The sequence below is a fragment of the Lissotriton helveticus genome, chromosome 8 (assembly GCF_964261635.1).
Source record: "Lissotriton helveticus chromosome 8, aLisHel1.1, whole genome shotgun sequence".
Classification (NCBI taxonomy): Eukaryota; Metazoa; Chordata; class Amphibia; order Caudata; family Salamandridae; genus Lissotriton; species Lissotriton helveticus.
Genome location: NC_136069.1, coordinates 18,353,677 through 18,373,004, shown reverse-complemented (window position 1 = coordinate 18,373,004; position 19,328 = coordinate 18,353,677). Strand labels below are relative to the sequence as shown.

Here is a 19,328-nt window from a genome sequence, read left to right as displayed (position 1 = left end):
GGGGTGCTCGGCACCTGGCGGGGGAGAGCCATCGACACTTCGTACTCCCATTGACCTGCCAAGTGGGCCGTTCACCTCCTGGGTGGAGGGTGGTGCCGGGATGTCGGGGCCTTGCCAGGCCCAGGGTTGGGGTCGGGCTGAGGCCGCGCGGCCGCGTTGTGCCGTGTCCAAGATGGCGGCTGGGCCGGGCAATGGTGCTGACGGTGGCCCGGGCCCTGTCCTGCGGGGAGGGAGCGAGCCCTTCATGTGGCCTGTCCAACACTGGGCCTTCAGGAGGGTCTACTGTTTCCGCATCATGACAGGGGTCTGCCCCTAATCCTGCATACCGTACACCTCCCTGGTCTGAGATTGAGCAGCAGTAGAGGAATACTTTGGACCTTGAAATTGCAATCATATTGTTCCAATGCGTCCGTCAGTCAAATCTGTATACGTAAGGTTGATTCCGGTCCAGGGAAGACATGGCTTGGCAGTTTGGGCTGGACTGTTCCCATGAGAACAGGGTCAAAACTAATATGCAAATGGCTGGGTCTGATCTTGGGTGGCGAAGTGTGGAAAAAAATGATGATGGATTCGATCCAGATCTGTGACTGGGGGAGAGTAATTGAAAAGTTTCAGTGCTCCATCCACCATCTCCTTGTGTTTGCTTTGTTCGCCCTAAGTTGACAGGGTATGCCCAGACGTTGGTCCCTTGCTCACTTTGCCACTGGATTCAAGCTAGCATGGCTGATATGGGTTGTTACCCTGAAACTTGTCCCAGGATGCTTGTTTCCGGTCCAGGGACCACTGGCTTGGTAGAGGAGTACTTTGAACCTTGAAATTGCCATCATATTGGCAGCCATGCGTCCCTCAATCAAAACTTTATACGTAAGGTTGATTCCGGTCCAGTGAAGACCTGGCTTGGCAGTTTGGCTGGACTGTTCTCATGAGGCACAGGGTCAAGACCGATTTGCATATAACCAGTTCTAAACTGTGGTGGGGGGGGCTCGTCATGACCGCGCCTGTTCCGTGGAACGCTCGCATGTTGAGCTGATTCCCCTGCAGTGCTGAGCGTTCCATTGGAACGGGTGTGGCCATGACGAGCTCAGCTCGTCACGAGCACCGGGGCGCTGTACGCGCCCCGCCCCCCAGCACAGCGGGGGGAACAGCCCCGCACGGAAGGGGTTAATAATCTGCTGCATAAAGGGCTCCATGAAAGACATTTCAACCTTCCTTCCAAACACACTCCTCTTCCCTGTCCATTTGCATTAGCCTGTGCTTTACGTGTTATTTTTGCTACGGGCTTTAGGCTGGGGCATATAATCAACAAAAGCCGGCAGTAATTGTTGTCCAACATCATCATCAGCATTTGCGCCTGGTTTCACCAACGGTGTGTCCCCGCGCTGAGCAGAAACTCAGAAATTACACGTGATTGGTAGGAGAGCCCTAGCTGTCATGTTTCCACAATCCCAAACTTGCCACGAGGGTCCTACGGCAGGCACCAAGCCTCCCCTTGCCCACAAAGAAACTCCCACGACTTTCCCAACAGAGCAATTCATTGGTTTCCACTGGGACAGCTCAATGTTGTCCACCCTTCAAAGGGTAGTGTCACGAGATGAGGATAGGCGCCGTCCTTGTACAGCGCCGTATTCTACATCCGGTCCTGCCATTCTGCGGAATGCTAGGAAAGCCTGTGTTGGAATTGAGAAAAAATAAGCTAGTTTGAAAAAGAAAAACAAAGAATGAGAGAGAAATGCGCTCATGTCATCTTCATTAAGAGGCAAGTAAGATGTCAATAAGCAGTGTTTACTTGAGCTGCAAAGGCCAAGCAGCAAGCATTGTCAAAGCCAAAAGGTCTCGTCTATGCAAGATCTATTGGCTTTGCCAGTGTTTTTTTTTTCTTTAGCCATGTTGCAGCGCAGTCGCTGTGCATCATGGCTGAACGTAAAGAAAATAAGAGCTATTACTCAGTCAACACTGGGTACATCAGTGCTTTTTATTTATTTATTTTCTTATCAGCCATGTTTTGAAATCGGCTACTGTGCAACATGTAAAAAACGCTTAAAAAAGAAATAAATAAAAGTTGACTCGGCCTCTGTTGATTGCACCATATCTTTTATGTTGCTTCCTTTCAGCCATGCGGATCTCCTTCTGTGCAATATGGCTAAAAAACATTGACCTATAGACTTTGCCAAGGCTAGTGTTCCCTTTCGTAAATGTTCAGTACCAATGCTGCTATTTTTATATTTATTTCCTAAAACGTTTTCTATGCAAAGCAGAGGTCTCCTTTCAGGGCTCGAAAAATCCACTCGACCGCTCGCATATGCGAGCTAAATTTAACGAGGGCGAGCTGTTTTTAGGTCCTACTTGCCCTTTCTGGTGAGTAGGAAGACAAACTAACTTTTGTCCTCTGTCTCAGAAAACAGCAAATGTGACCTGATAAAAATATTTAAAGGCATTTTTATTGCTCACATAGTTAATTAGCAATAACGATGCCTTTCAATCTTGTTATCTAGTCACATTTGCTTTGCTTTCAGAGATGGAGGTCAAGTAGCTTGCAGTTAAGTCGAGATTTTTCAAGGTACTAGACCTGTAGAACTAGTACAAGTTTTTGGATTTTTCGAGCCCTGCCGTTATCAAAGCTTGGTTTTTCTTAATTGTTTGGAGAGAGAGTTTTCTGTTTCAAATGATCTTCCGAATTCCGCCTCCCAGAAGATCAATTCAGTCTTTAATGAAGATATTCACAGTGACAAAATAGTGTTGCAGGTAAGTAAAGTTTTCGGGCTTTTCTTTTTTCTTTGCCACTTGTGGAGGATGAAGTACAAAATCACCCAGGGTTGACCTCTCCGTTTGCTCACGTGTTGGATATGTCTCATCTCTTAACAGACACAGAACCAGGTCGAGGTCTCGTGAGCGCCGCACCAGGTCAAGGGACCGCGGCCGAGGAGGCGGCGGCATTGGGGGTATCCCTGGAGGAAGAGACCGGGACAGAAGGCGATCCAGAGAACGATCGGGACGGTTCTGAGCCAAGTCAATTTTTTTTACCATGTGTCTGCTAGAATTTGTTGTAGTCTGCGACCAAACCAGTTCGTAAAAGGGGAAGGGGCCAGGCTTTTTTTTTTTTTTTTTTAAAGATGGGCTTCTGAATAAAATCTTTGTAGTGATCCCGTATTTTTTGTGCAATCTTTTTTCTTGTTTGAACCTTTTTAATGTCATATTTGTTCCTTTATGTATGTTTTTGCATTAAAATTATTACACATAAAAGCATTATTATTAAAGTGTTGATTTCATCCAGAAGTATGTACTGCAAACTTGGTGTTGGCAGGTTACTCCGTCTTGAAAGAGGGAGACACACCGCCAGCATGTGCATGCCCAATAGTGACTGACCTCTTGTCTCAGGACTGGAAGGTTACAGAGCTATGTCTTTCAGAGAGGTCCCAGCCCTACCCCATCATCGACTCCTTGACTCACACTTGGGTACATGTTATTCCCGGCAGCTGAGCCAAGCCCAGATTTTCACTCTGAGAGAAGAGAACAGTTATACATGTATTCAAAAGGAAATTAGGAGTTATTAAAATGCACGCTAACTGGGAAAAGCTCCAACGAATATTTGACCTCATAAGTCCATGAATAGGTGGCTACAAGATAAAAACTTTAGTGTGTAGGTAAATGACAGAACTGGTCAAATTGATAAGTGCACATGGAATCATCTTTTCCAAAGCTGGCCAACTGTAAAGCACTCTGGAGTCTGATAATAAGTGCCAAAAATGACCTCCATTCAAAAAGTTGAGTAATGTTTTTTTCATCACAATGAGAGCTCATGATCATATCAACATGTACAAAAGTGTCTTGTTAGTGTTAGAAAGGGATCTGCAGGGATACGCTCGATGTGATTGTGCAGGTAAGATAGTGCAGATGCTCAGTGACACTACTAAATAAGGGGCAGCATAGGTGACGCACATTCTCAGTCGGTCATGCTGCCTGCAGCTATTCAACCTTTTTTGTGCCTTGGGCACAAGTAGGAAGTTGCCTCTGTATACACTATGCCAAAATGAGGTGTAGTGTTCACAGAGTCCAGTGGAACCCCAAAGGTAGGCAGATGTAAAAGTAGATAGCACCTTACTCTCTATTTGTCGTAGTGTGGGCGAGCAGTAAGGCTTTATCAGAGGGTAGTGTTAAGCATTTATGGTCCGCTCTCAGGCAAGAAATGATGTCACACACTCAAGGACGGAACTCAGACTTATTTGTATAAAAATATTGTGTTCGAGGCATATGTGCTGCAGAATGTATACGGAGCATTAGATCGCCACCTGGTGTTGGGCTCGAATGTTTGCATGTTGTTGTCGTCTTGTAATAAGTCTTTTGTAGTCACGAGAAAGGTGACTCCTCCCTTGGACGATAGTGCGCATGGGCTCCATCCTTCGATTGTTTTTTTCCGCCACTGGGTCCGGATGAAGCTTTTCCGCTCCGGTTCGAAATCTACTTTTCAAGTACTTCGACGGGTAAAAACGTATTCAAACTTCACCAAACTACTTTCGATAACGATAAACGTCGACTCGACTCATCAGCTCGATTCCGGTCGTCAACGAGGGCCGTCGGGCCTATCCACGCCGTGAGGCCTACACCTCATGGAAAGGACGCCATTCAAAAGATGCCCCAAGTGTGGAGCAAAGTTTTCACACAGTGACCATCACGAGGTCTGTAACCTGTGCTTATCGCCAGAACACGACTAATCCAGCTGCACAGCCTGTGCGTCCTTTCGATCCCGTCGACACGACATGCAGAGATCGGCTCCAGAATCAGTGGATATCTTCGATGAAGAAGTTCCGCTCGTTCCCGAAGAAGATTCAGACTATCTCCAAATCGTATCCGAGGCAGACGACTCCGATGACTCCATACTATCGGGTCAGCGCGTGAGTACTACTGCCCCATACCCACCACCCAAATCGAAGGCAAAGGTCAACACTCAACCAATTGTGACCGAAAAAACACTTCTAAAGCCACGCCATCGAGCCCGGCTCCGAAGAAAATACTCAAGCCTTCCGGTAGCTCCTTACCGAGCAAGCCGCATGTGCCGATCCCACCAGCTCCCTCTGCACCGAAAGAAGTCCTGGCTCCGAAACAGTCGACTTTTAAAGACAAAAATATGAAGCCAGCGTCTGACGCCTCGAGGCCGACGAGACCAGCTTCCACTCCGAAGCCAATTTCTTCAGTACTGAAACCTCCTGAAAACTCTCCTCCTCATTCTTCACCACATACACCTCCAAATGATGAGTATAGCATAGGGGGAGGGGGAGACCCAGATGAGCCTTTTCCCTACCCTGTTGATGATCCAGATTGGGAGTACCCAAACCCACAAGATGTGCCAGATATTCCTGACCCTCATTCATATCCATCAAAACCTTCTCCCCTAGAAGACAACATTGGTTTTGGGCACTTACTGAATAGGGCTGTGTTAGACCTGTCAGCCCTAGGGTGGTCTTTCCCTATTTTTTTCGCCCTTGCCTCATTTTTCCCACCTTCTTTTTGTTGGTCCTTAGGTCTCCGGGCACCTTTCCATGGCCAATCCATGTTAGGGTGCAGGTGCTCTCTACTCCAAACATGGCTGCCACTGGCCCCTGCTACTGCAGCGTGGTCTTTTAGTGTAGCACCCTAGTTGCCAGGAGCTGGCTGGGACCCCATACATTGTTGCAATGCCAGCCTGCCATCGCCTGCCCATAGGTAGAGTAGGGAAGCTCCTGGAACCTTCCAGAAGAAAGGTGGAGCCTATTTTTGCCGCCTTAGAGAGTGGTCACCTGACCTGGGCATACTTAAGCAAGGGAGGGAACTTTTTTAGTCAGTTGGGGCATCACTGACCTGGGGGACCCACGCAGGAGATTTAGGCGGTAGGGCCTAGTGAGGGACTTATGCCACTGGGAGTGACAGGACTTAGGTGCTGCCTCTTAAGTTGAGTGAGGTATCCTAGGCTAGTCCACCGATCTGCCCGGCAGTAGGGGAACCCAGGACTCAAGACCCCCCCCCCTTCAAGAAACCACCTCATAAGGGCGCAGAACCATCCAAGCGCCGAGAAGACTACTTCCTACAGCGCCTACTGGGGGATCGACCAGGTACTGGACCGTGCTGCCCCTGCGTACTCCCTGCCTCCATCTGGGCCTATGCTGTCCTGCCTGCCTCCCCCTGACTGAATTGCTCTGATTCCTGACCTGCCTGCATCCCCTCGAATTGCCTGAGAAGCGCTGTAATCTGCTCCCCTGTCAAGCGCTGTGACCTAGACTGCCTGTCCTGTCAAGAATGGCTGGGTGTGTCTCCTTGTCATGCCTGCCACGAGCGCTGTAAAGTGGCCCTAGCGCTAGATCGCCCCACGTGTGTGCCCCGTGTGAGGTGCTGGCCAGGTGACTCACCGCCGCAGGCCGGAGCTGTTCGCGCCCTCCTAAGGCGCCCAGTGAAGCCGATCCTTTTGCCCGTGGCTCCAGCGCCGTCAATTGTGCTCCCGCGGCGGCCCTCGGTGTCAGGAGACGGCCGCCGGAATCCTCAACAGGCCGCGCTGGGCCCGAAGTCCCCCTGCCTCTCGGCGCCCTCGCAGGTCCCGCGCTATCATCGTGCCCCCCCTCGGTGGCCCCCGTATGTCAGGAGAGGGCCGCCGCACCGAGCACACCAGGCCGCACTAGGCCCGAAGTCATCCTCTGCCTGCAGCACGTGACGGGGGACGCCAGCCGCGTCATCGCCACGCCCCCGCCAGAGCCGCACAGCCATTGGCTTCCAGCACCGCGCCTTTCGCAGCGAGGCCCGGCACCCGGGGAAGCCCAGACTCGTCGCGGAGGGGGCCGAGGAGCACGAGAGCCCCCTCCGATCTGCCCCACACGCTGAGCCTGCCCCCCCATGGGCACCGGCGCCCCGCATCTGCCCCTTCACAGCGCTCGGCCGAGTGAGGCCCACGGGTGGGACAGAGCCCCTCCCCAATACCCAGAGCCATCGCAAGGGCGCCGGAGGGCCGAAGACATAAGGTAACCCCAGGGGAGGAGGGCGGAAGGCCGGACAAGGCTCCAAGTTCACCCCTCCCCCGGGGAAACGGTGACTGGGCCCCGTTGTGTCCCAATGAACCTTCTAGTGACTGTGAGGCCTGGATTGACAACCGGGTTACTCGGGCTAATTAACTGTTTATGCCTGGGGACAGGTTTATACTTAATTAACTGTTTACGCCTGATTCACTGTTTAGGCCCTGTTTGATAACAAGGTGATTCAGGCCTAATTGACTGTTTATGCCTGGTGACAGACTTATGTCTAATCAATTGTTCATGCCTGAAGTCTTGTTGATTCATCCCAAAGTGGTTAGTCATACACAAGGGGGTTGCCAGCCTCCATGCAATGATTTAATGATTCACCTGTAATGAACTGTTTATTCATATAGGAGGCAGTGCTCATTCTCACTACATGAAATGCTGGTGCATGATTGATGGAAGTACCCACTTTACGTGATGAAAAGGTTATTGCGACAGGCTGTTATTTGATGAATTACTACCTTTGCTCCCATGATGAAAATGCTTTAGTGAAGTATTCTAGGAAATGTTGATGAATTGATCACCCTGACTGGAATCCTATATAAAATCTACTGATTTTAATCAAAAGTACTGGTGTGGTCTCCATTATTGCGCACACTTATTGTCTCAGTGGATGAGTGTGTTGTGTAGCTACTTTACACGTAAGCCCCTTGTTGCCTACCTGCTTGAGCCAAGCTACCCCCGGGGGAACTGGTGGTCCCAGTTCTTACATTGGAGGCGAGCGGTGGGATTCAGGACCTGTAGCTACCCAGCACCCTCCAGTGGGACAGAGTGCGCTGCAATTAGTTGGACACCTATCGTGCCTACAAGCTTACTCAATTGACCCCCCCCCCTACTGTCTAGCCTGCAGATTGTGTAGGGACCTGTGTTGACCCAGCAATGTTACCCACGTCCTAGCATCTTTCCTTCAAGTTACCTGGGTCCCCACCTGACAAAATGGAGTTCCAGCTGGCTGACCTTGATAGGCACACGGTAGTGCAGTTAAGGGAATTTTGTCAGGGGATGGGGGTGCCGGTTGGGCGGAGAGCCGCAAAGGAAGATCTCCGCACCGCCTTGAGGGCATGGGTAAGGGCCCACCCAGGAGAGCGAGAGGATGGGGAACAGTAGGGACAGGTCACACAAAGGGAGGCGGACACTTCGGAAGACCCAGGCCTGCTCAACATTGATATGTCCGACAATGTGTTGCCAGGAAGACGTTCCGGGGCAGGGAGTAGTGTGTCTAGGGGGAGTGTGGCGTCGCAGGAGTATGAGGACAGGAGGGAGGAGAGGCGAATGAAGTGGGAGCTTGCCAAGCTAGAGCACGAGAGGGAGAGGGAGAGAGAAAGGGAAGATAAGAAGCTTGCTTTGGAGAGAAAGATTAGCTATGGAGAAAAGGAAGTTGGCGCACGAGCTTCAGCTCAAGGAAATGGAGCTGAGAGCATTACAGTTGGGTGCGCCAGGAAGTCCTAATGGTGGCAGCGTACCAGGGGCTCAGCAGGAGCCCAGATTCTGGTTACCTAAGGAGGTGATAGCGAGCTACACCAAGGGGGATGACATTGCTAGGTGGTTGGAGGCGTATGAAGTGGCCTTGACCGCCCATGGAGTGCCCGAGAAACATTGGGGAGGTGGCCTCAACTGTTGTATTTTTCCCGACGTCAGGTACACCCTCCTGTACTTGGATAAGGCGGACCAGTTCAGGTATTCCCCCATGAAGGAGGCGCTCATTAAAAAGTTTGGCCTCAACCCCGAAAGGTATCGCCAGAAGTTCCGTGGCAGCCACAAGCTGTCCACGCAGAATTGGGTGGATTTTTTTGACTATGCCCATAAGACTCTGGATGGTTGGGTGCGTGGCAGCGAGGTGCATGATTATGAGGGCCTGTACAATCTTTTTTTGAGAGCACCTCTTGGATAAGTGTTTTCCGGAGCTGTGCCAACATCTGGTGGACCGCAAGCTTACTGATCCCCGTGAGCCTGCGGAGGAGGCGGATATCTGGGTTAGCACCCGGGTGTTACACAAGGGCCCAGGGGGAGATGGCCTGAAAGGCGGACAGGGCGCCCCCCAGAAGAAAGAGGGTGGAGATTAAAAGACGGAGTTCTCACGAGGCCCACAAACTAGGCAGTTTGGGAGAGGAGTAGGTACCCCACCTCAGTCCCGTTCCCCAAAACCCACTTACCCTGACAAGAGTCAGCAGCCAAAAGTGGTCCGGTGCTATGAGTGCGGAGAGGTCGGACACTACAAGGGAGATTCCCAGTGTCGCAAACGACCCCCAGCCCCCACTGGTGGCAAGAGTCCCGGGGTGGCCAGTGTAGCGCTTGGGATGGAGCTGCCCCTAGATAGGGAAGGGGAGTGGACAGGCCTGACCCTGGTTTCACTCGGGGATAGAGAGATGGTCCCAGTGACGCCCTTACCATCGAATACTGCTAAGTACCTGCAGAGGGTGAAGGTCAATGGGGAGGAGATGGACGCTCTGAGGGACACAGGTGCCAGCATGACCACCTTAGTGAGGCGGCTGGTATCCCCTGAGCAAGTAGTACCTGATGTGTTCCATCCGGCCGTGTTGGCTGACGGCAGTATGAGCTACTATCCCGTGGCTCAGGTTCCCTTTGAGTGGGGAGGAGTGAAAGGCCCGTTGAGAGTGCGATAAGCCCTGCCTTGCCTGTGGACTGTCTGCTGGGTAATGACCTAGAACATACCGCCTGGAAGGAAGTGGAGTTTAAGGCCCACACTGAGATGCTGGGGTTACCAGGGTGGACTTGCGTGGTCACGCGGTCCATGGCTGCCCGGCAAGAAGCTCAACCCGGGTTGGAGCCTGAGACAACGGCCCAACCCAATGCTGGTCGTGAAGAGGAGAGTGCTGTGGAGGACACCCCCGGAGTCCGTGGAGGTGGATGTCGTTCCCGTGGGGGACTTGCCGACCCTTGCCGAGTGTCATGTGGAAGGTGGGCCTACCCGGGAGGAATTCTGTCGGGCGCAGAAGGAGTGCCCCACGCTTGAAGGCATGCGGCGACAGGCCGAAGCCAAAGCGGCTGATCAGGAGACCGGCAGTTTTCACGTGTATTGGGAGGATGGCCTCCTTTACAGTGAGTCCAAGGTTCCGGAGCATGGATCCTTGAGGGGCTTAGTGGTCCCCCAGTGCTACCGGGCCTTTTTGTTGGAATTGGCGCATGAGATACCCTTGGCTGGACACCTGGGCCAGGACAAGACCTTTGCGTGGCTAGTCCCACATTTTTACTGGCCCAGGATGAGTTTCCTCTGACACCTACTGCAAGACCTGCAAGACTTGCCAGGCAAGTGGCAAGACGGGGACCAAAGTGAAGGCCCCATTGGAACCGCTCCCGGTGGTTGGGACCCCTTTTGAGCGGGTCGGTATCGACATTGTTGGGCCGTTGGACCCTCCGACCTCTGCGGGACACCGGTTCATCTTGGTGTCAGTGGACCACGCCACTCGGTACCCGGAGGCTATTCCTCTGAGGACTGTTACTGCACCTGTGGTGACGCGGGCCCTGATGGGGATATTTACCTGAGTGGGATTCCCCAAGGTTGTGGTGTCGAACAGGGGCACAATCTTCATGTCGGCCTACATGCAGGCCATGTGGAAGGAGTGTGGAGTGACCTATCGGTACTCCACTCCTTACCAACCCCAGACTAACGGGCTCGTAGAGCGCTTCAACAAGACCTTGAAGGGGATGATCCGGAACCTGCCAGAGGACTTGAGGCGGAAATGGGACATCCTCCTCCCTTGCCTGCTGTTTTCGTACCGCGAGGTACCACAGAAGGGAGTCGGGTTCAGCCCCTTCGAACTGCTCTATGGAGGGGTGGGAGAAGACTTCGAAGAAGCTTCCCCGTGATGTCGTCAGCTACATGCTGGCATTCCGCAGCCAGATGGCGAAGCTGTGGAAGGAAGCCTCAGACAACTTAGAGGCTAGCCAAGCTGTCATGAAGGAGTGGTATGATCGCAACGCTCGGACGGTGGAGTTGGACGCTGGACAGAAGGTGTGGGTCATGGAGCCTGGGGAGCTTAGTGCCCCCCAGGACCGGTGGACTAGTCCGTACCAGATTGTGGAACATCGAGGCCAGACCACCTACGTCGTTGACTTGAAGACCCCCCCCCCCCCGTCAGCCCCATCGGGTGCTCCACATCAACCGCCTGAAGCCTCACCATGAGCGATCAGAGTTTGCTCTCCTCATGGTGACGGATGGGAGCGAGGAGGAGGAGAGTGAGCCTCTTCCTGACCTTCTGGCGGCCCAGGAGAAGGATGGTTCAGTGGAGGGAGTTGTCCTCTCCCCATCCTTGACCCCAGAGCAACAGAGGGACTGCCGCCAGGTATTGGCACAGCACGCCTCGTTGTTCTCCCTCACGCCTGGAATTACACATCTGTGTACCCATGATGTGGACACAGGGGACAGTCCGCCAGTAAAAAACAGGTCTTACCGGCTGTCCAAGAAGGTGAAGAACAGCATCCAGGGTGAGGTGGCCAAAATGCTGGAGCTGGGGGTGATCGAACCCTCCAGCAGCCCGTGGGCTAGTCTGGTCGTGTTGGTACCAAAAGCGGCCCCGCCGTGCACCACACCAGAACTTCGGTTCTGTGTGGACTATCAGGGATTGAACTCTGTCACCAAGACAGATGCTCACCCGATCCCATGGGCAGATGAGTTGATTGACCGGCTGGCAGCAGCCAAGTACCTCAGCACCATCGACTTGACATCAGGGTACTGGCAGATTGCCATGGCCGATGGAGCGAAGGAGAAGACAGCGTTCTCCACCCCCGAGGGCCACTTCCAATTCTGAGTGATGCCCTTCGGGCTCAAGAATGCTCCGGCCACTTTCCAGTGGTTGGTGAACCAGGTGCTATCTGGCCTGGAGTCCTTCTCAGCGGCGTACCTGGATGACATAGCTGTCTTCAGTAACACCTGGGAGGACTATCTGCAGCATCTCCAGGAGGTGCTGCAGGCTTTGCTGGCCTCACCATCAAGGCTAGCAAGTGCCAGATTGGACAGGGATCTGTCTACCTGGGACACCTGGTGGGCGGGGGTAAGGTGCAGCCCCTCCAGGCCAAAAATTCAGACTGAGGTCCGAGCTTTCCTCGGCCTCACTGGATACTACCGCAGGTTCGTCAAGGGATATGGCACCATCGTGGCCCCCTTGACCGAGTTGACGTCCAAAAAGCAGCCACGCAAGGTGATCTGGACGGCTGCTTGCCAGGAGGCATTTGAAACACTGAAGCGCGCGATGTGCACCGCTCCGGTGCTGGCCACTCCGGACTTCCAAAAAGAATTCATCGTGCAGACGGATGCCTCAGAGCATGGTGTAGGCGCCGTGCTTTCGCAACTCAACGATGACGGCCAAGACCAACCTGTGGCCTTCATCTCCAGAAGACTCTTACCTCGGGAAGGCGATGGAATACCATCGAGCGAGAAGCCTTCGCTGTGGTCTGGGCCTTGAAGAAGCTGAGGCCATACCTTTTTGGCTCTCACTTCCTAATTCAAACCGACCACCGTCCCCTTCGCTGGCTCATGCAAATGAGAGGCGAAAATCCCAAGTTGCTAAGGTGGTCCATTTCCCTACAGGGGATGGACTTTGGGGTGTAACATCGGCCCGGAGCTGACCACGCCAATGCTGACGGTCTCTCCCGGTTTTTCCGCCTTAGTGACGAGAACTCCCTAGAGGCTGGGTAGCTCTCCCGTCTTTCGGCTGGGGGGGACGCCTGTTAGACCTGTCAGCCCTAGGGTGGTCTTTCCCTATTTTTTTCTCCCTTGCCTCATTTTTCCCACCTTCTTTTTGTTGGCCCTTAGGTCTCCGGGCACCTTTCCATGGCCAATCCATGTTAGGGTGCAGGTGCTCTCTACTCCAAACATGGCTGCCACTGGCCCCTGCTACTGCAGCGTGGTCTTTTAGTGTAGCACCCTAGTTGCCAGGAGCTGGCTGGGACCCCATACATTGTTGCAATGCCAGCCTGCCATCGCCTGCCCATAGGTAGAGTGGGGAAGCTCCTGGAACCTTCCAGAAGAAAGGCGGAGCCTATTTTTGCCGCCTTAGAAAAGTGGTCACCTGACCTGGGCATACTTAAGCAAGGGAGGGAACTTTTTTAGTCAGTTGGGGCATCACTGACCTGGGGGACCCACGCAGGAGATTTAGGCGGTAGGGCCTAGTGAGGGACTTATGCCACTGGGAGTGACAGGACTTAGGTGCTGCCTCTTAAGTTGAGTGAGGTATCCTAGGCTAGCCCACCGATCTGGCCCGGCGGTAGGGGAACCCAGGGACCATCTTCAGTGACCTGAGGAAACTTGTAAACCTCCAATTCAAGACCCCCCCCCCCCCCTCTTCAAGAAACCACCTCATAAGGGCGCAGAACCATCCAAGCGCCGAGAAGACTAGTTGCCCTTCCTACAGAGCCTACTGGGGGATCGACCAGGTGCTGGACTGGGATGCCCCGGCTACTCCCTGCCTCCATCTGTGCCTATGCTGTCCTGCCTGCCTCCCCCTGACTGAATTGCTCTGATTCCTGACCTGCCTGCATCCCCTCGAATTGCCTGAGAAGCGCTGTAATCTGCTCCCCTGTCAAGCGCTGTGACCTAGACTGCCTGTCCTGTCAAGAATGGCTGGGTGTGCCCCCATGTCATGCCTGCCATGAGCGCTGTAAAGTGGCCCCAGCGCTAGATCGCCCCACGTGTGTGCCCCGTGTGAGGCGCTGGCCAGGTGACTCACCGCCGCGGCCCGGAGCTGTTCGCGCCCTCCTGAGGCGCCCTTTGAAGCCGATCCTTTTGCCCGTGGCTCCAGCGCTGTCAATTGTGCCCCCGCCGCGGCCCTCTGTGTCAGGAGAGGGCCGCCGGAATCCTCAACAGGCCGCGCCGTCATCGTGCTCCGCCCCCCCCGGCGGCCCCCGTATGTCAGGAGAGGGCCACCGCACCGAGCACACCAGGCCGCGCTAGGCCCGAAGTCATCCTCTGCCTGCAGCACGTGACGGGGGACGCCGGCCGCGTCATTGGCCACGGCCCCGCCAGAACCGCGCAGCCATTGGCTGCCAGCACCGCGCCTTTCGCAGCGAGGCCCGGCACCCAGGGAAGCCCAGACTCGTCGTGGAGGGGGCCGAGGAGCACGAGAGCCCCCTCCCATCTACCCCACACGCTGGGCCTGCCCCCCCACGGGCGCCGGCGCCCCGCATCTGCCCCTTCACAGTGCTGGGCCGAGTGAGGCCCAAGGGAGGGCCGGAGCCCCTCCCCAATCCCCAGAGCCATCGCAAGGGCCCCGGAGGGCCGAAGACATAAGGTAACCCCAGAGGAGGAGGGCGGAAGGCCGGACAAGGCGCCAAGTTCGCCCCTCCCCCGGGGAAATGGTGACTGGGCCCCGTTGGGCCCCAATGAACCTTCTAGTGACTGTGAGGCCTGGATTGACAACCGCGTTACTCGGGCTAATTAACTGTTTATGCCTGGGGACAGGTTTATACTTAATTAACTGTTTACGACTGATTCACTGTTTAGGCCCTGTGTGATAACAAGGTGATTCAGGCCTAATTGACCGTTTATGCCTGGTGACAGACTTATGTCTAATCAATTGTTCATGCCTGAAGTCTTGTTGATTCATCCCGAAGTGGTTAGTCCTACACAAGGGGGTTGTCAGCCTCCATGCAATGATTTAATGATTCACCTGTAATGAACTGTTTATTCATATAGAAGGCAGTGCTCATGCTCACTACATGAAATGCTGGTGCATGATTGATGGAAGTACCCACTTTACGTGATGAAAAGGTTATTGCGACAGGCTATGTTATTTGATGAATTGTTACCTTTGCTCCCATGATGAAAATACTTTAGAGAAGTATTCTAGGAAATGTTGATGAATTGATTACCCGACTGGAATCCTATATAAAAGCTACTGATTTTAGTCAAAAGTACTGGTGTGGTCTCCATTATTGCGCACACATATTGTCTCAGTGGATGAATGTGTTGTGTAGCTACTTTACACGTAAGCCCCTTGTTGCCTACCTGCTCGAGCCAAGCTACCCCCGGGGAACTGGTGGTCCCAGTTCTTACAGGCTGCCATCTATCATGGGGTCACCATGCATTCAGATGAGGCAGAGGAAGACTTTTTATTAGACAAGTTTGAACAATCACAAAGGTCTGTTCAAATTCTTCCTTTGATTAAAGGGGTCATCAAACATGTTCCAGAAGTATTTAAAGATTCTTTCCGGGAATGATTCTAAACCCTAGAATTGAGAAAAAGTACAGGCCTGCACCTGGGGATCCAGCCTACATTAAAGGACAGCTACTATTAGATTCCCTAGTCGTGTCAAATGCTAGAAAAAGAGCAAACTCAGACATCAGGTGAAGCACCACCCCCTGATAAAGAACTTAAGGTAATAGATGCTTCAGGCAAAAGGATAGCTGCACAAGCTACCAATAAATGGCATATTGCTAACACACAAGCCCTCCTTGCAAGATATGACAGGGCTCACTAGGATCAGTTAGAGACATTACTACATCTACATGACCAATATAAGGCGCAGGTAAACAACCTTATACAAGAAGGCAAATTAATTTGAAATGCCTCAATCAAGTGCGTACTTGATGTAGCAGACACTGCATCTAGAGCTGTAAACACTAGTGTCCTACTTAGACGTCATGCGTGTCTACGCATTTCAGGATTGAAGCAGGAAGTTCAAACTACCATCTTAAATCAGCCATTCTACCAACATCAATTGTTTGGACCAGAGGTAGACACAGCACTTGAGAAAATAAAGAAAGATACCGATACAGCCAAATCTATGGGAGCTTTGCAATCCACACAAGCTAGAAGCTCTTTTTTGTCGCTCCTTCTATAGAGGAGGCTCCAAACAGACTGGAGCAGACAATACATCTTCCTTCAAATCAAATCCTAGCTTGTGAACCTCGTATCCTCCTGAGGCGGAAGCCGGGAGTTAGCTGTAATTCTTTTTAAAATTTTGTGTGTCACTTATAAATATTGCTGATTTTAAAAGCACCTACCTGCCCAGGCACCACAGGACTCGGATCCTGAGCACACCGCACAGCTGTCTCTGCACTGTCAGCGGACTTACAAACTACAAACCATTCACGGCCCCATTGCTGGCGTGCAGATAGGCCACGCCCCCTTGGAGGCCACGCCCCCTTTTTCGCTCGGTATATAACGCTGAATTCAAGCGCTGTCTGCCAGAACCTCGTATCCTCCTGAGGCGAAAGCCGGGAGTTAGCTGTAATTCTTTTTAAAATTTTGTGTGTCACTTATAAATATTGCTGATTTTAAAAGCACCTACCTGCCCAGGCACCACAGGACTCGGATCCTGAGCACACCGCACAGCTGTCTCTGCGCTGTCAGCGGACTTACAAACTACAAACAATTCACGGCGCCATTGCTGGCGTGCAGATAGGCCATGCCCCCTTGGAGGCCACACCCATCGCCCCCTCTCCCTCGATAAAGTATGTGCTTTCACCGTACGTGCAGCGGACGGGCGCAGCGGGCGTGCCGTTTGCGTGCCAAAGGCGCGCCTAAGGCAAGCCCGTCTTCGCCCGTCATCGCCAAGTCATCGCCTCTCGCCGGTCCCCATGCTCAAATTACACGGACGGCATACCACTATGATAAAAACTATCTCCTTGCACTTAACCCGGGCCAACGCTGTGACAAGCTAGTGGGCTGCATTGGACAGACTGATCTTCATTGTAAATCCTGTAACTTAGTCATATCTAAGCCGAGCCTACTTCGACACAAAGCCAGTATAAGAAAACATACGCTGCTCACGATTTTTCAGCTTAATGTCAGGTCCCTGGTAAAGCACCATCCTGAGGAAAATACTCTATTGACCGATGAGAACCCAGACATATTATTCTTGTGCGAAACCTGGATCAAGGACGAGCTAACCAGCATTCCTAACCTTACGTTGCCGGATGGATTCTCTATGATATCCATCAATAGAGACTCTAGGGGAGGCGGCATTGCCGTTATCTACAGAACGCCATACTCTTGCTCCTTTCTGAAGGAAGACATCACGGGATGTGAGTGCGCCCGTTTCTAAATTACCACTAGCCCTCATTTCTCCCTCTCTGGCCTTTTCATCTACCGACCCCCGGGGCCCACCTCTAAATTTACGGAGGAACTTTTAGAGGTAGCTCACGCTCTGGTTATGAGCTCCGCCAACTTTACTATTTTGGGAGACCTAAACCTCCACTTTGACTCCACCTCGGATCCTACCATCAGTAATCTCCTAGCGGTTGGACTGACCACTTTCTCATCAAATTTGTGATATCTGCCGATACCCAATCCAACAAGGTTTCGCCTTCCTCCTGTATTAAACGGCCCTGGCATAAACTCCAAAATAAGGATCTCTCCGCTATCTTAGGAGAACCTAACCTCGCAACCACTAACGACATCAATACGTCGTATGCCTCCTTTCAGGATTGGATCACTAAAGGACTCGACGCCCTCATACCTGCCAAATGGACTAGAGGACGTAGCACCCCCTCTAATCCATGGTATGATGAAAATTTGAAACTTCTTAGAAAGGAATGCAAAGTAGCTGAACGTTACTGGAGAAAAGACTATAAGGACAAGGACAAAGCTTTTTACCTGTCCAAACTTAAATCATATCATAAAGCTATACGCGCGGCCCGCGCATCCTTCTATGCCAAGGAAATCGACTCCAGCTCCAACCCTACGAAAACCATTTTTAAACTGGTTCAAAAGCTGCAAAACTGTGGCAACCCTGCCTCGTGTATCTCTTCCACTCAGCAGTGTGAGGACCTCGCCACCTTCTTTATTGAAAAGGTGAGGAAAATTGATAACACCTTCTCACAGAATCCTTCTGATTGCACTAGTTCCTCCAACTCCCCCTTTAGAGGCACCAGACTTACTTGTTTACCTGCTATCTCTCACTAGGATCTAGCTAAACTCTGTAGAAAGGTGAAATCCGGTGCCCCTTCAGATCCCATGAGACCGGCTAAATTTTTAGAGGCTCTGGACTTCTTTCTTCCATCCCTGGCCACACTCCTCAACCTCTCCTTCTCCTCGGCAACCGTTCCTACATGTTGGAAACAGGCATGAGTCACTCCCATTATCAAAAAGCCTACCCTGGACCCCACAAAGCCGGAGAACTATAGGCCCATCTCACTGCTCCCCTGGGTGTCCAAACTAGCAGAAGCCCATGCTAACACCGTACTATCAGACCACATGGCCCAAAATAAAATCTTGGACCCTTCCCAACACGGGTTCAGGCCAGGGCATAGTACGGAGTCCGCCCTTCTATCCACCACCGAATATCTCTGGAGGGTACTAGATGCCGGTCAAAGTGCTGCGCTGATACTCCTCGATCTCAGCGCAGCCTTTGACACGGTTTCCCATAATATCTTACTGAGTCGCCTGAAAAACATAGGGATCAGTGATCTGGCCCTCGAATGGTTCTGCTCGTTCCTGACGAGCAGATCCTTCCGTGTCTCAGCACCCCTGTTCACCTCCCGATCACACTCTATCGGCCAAGGAGTTCCGCAGGGTTCGGCTCTCAGTCCATCCCTTTTTAACCTGTATGTGCAGCCTCTCGCGGCAGTGGCCAAAGAATAGGACCTCACGCTGGTGTCGTACGCCGACGACACAGCTGGCAATTACCCTCACTGAGTCGCCCTCAACCTCTGCCACGAGATTCAGGGATGGACTGGCTGCAGTCGCCCATTGGATGACGGCTAACTGCTTACAATTGAACGCAGGGAAAACCGAGGTGCTGCTCCTGGGTAAGAACCCCAGTTGTTGGAGTGACCATTGGTGGCCCCCCTTGCTGGGCCCCATCCCTCCTTCTAAATCTCTGGTAAAAAACCTGGGAGTTTGGTTGGACTCCTCGCTGAGCTACCAAACTCACACCAAAAGAGTAGCAGCTACGTGTATCGGGCTGCTGAGAAGCCTTAATTCCATTCTAGGGTTCTTCGACCCCAAAACACGGAAGCTCATAGTCCAATCCACCATCCTTTCCCGGTTAGACTATGCTAGCGTCCTACTGTTGGGCGCTAACAAAGCTGAGACAACCAGGCTTTAACGAATTCAGAATTTTGCGGCCAGGGCAATAGTTGGCCTTCCTAGAAGATGCTCTGCTAGAGCCACCATACAAAGACTCCACTGGCTTCCAGTGGAAGCCCGAATCCAATTTAAGGCCCTCACCACTGCCTTTAAAATCCTCAAAACTGATGGCCCTGAACTCCTCCGTCCGCTTCTAACACCCTCCACCCCCCAGCGCAATCTCTGCTCCTTAGGTCAACATTTAGTAGTGGTCCCCCGCACGAAACTCCAACGTGTCAGGGGTCGCTCTTTCAGACTTTTGGGA

The 19,328-nt window shown here is 52.5% G+C and overlaps 1 protein-coding gene across 6 annotated transcripts in view; it reads left to right on the top strand.

Annotated features, from left to right (window-relative positions):
- Window positions 1-3,243, top strand: part of U2AF1 (U2 small nuclear RNA auxiliary factor 1) — a 123,416-nt gene extending 120,173 nt beyond the window's left edge. For all 6 annotated transcript variants that reach the window (XM_078656392.1, XM_078656389.1, XM_078656393.1 and 3 more), the window contains one exon: window positions 2,863-3,243. In XM_078656392.1, the coding sequence (XP_078512518.1) occupies window positions 2,863-3,001 (139 nt within the window). In that variant the 3' untranslated portion in view covers window positions 3,002-3,243. The remainder of the gene's footprint in view (window positions 1-2,862) is intronic.
- Window positions 3,244-19,328: the final 16,085 nt, after the last annotated feature.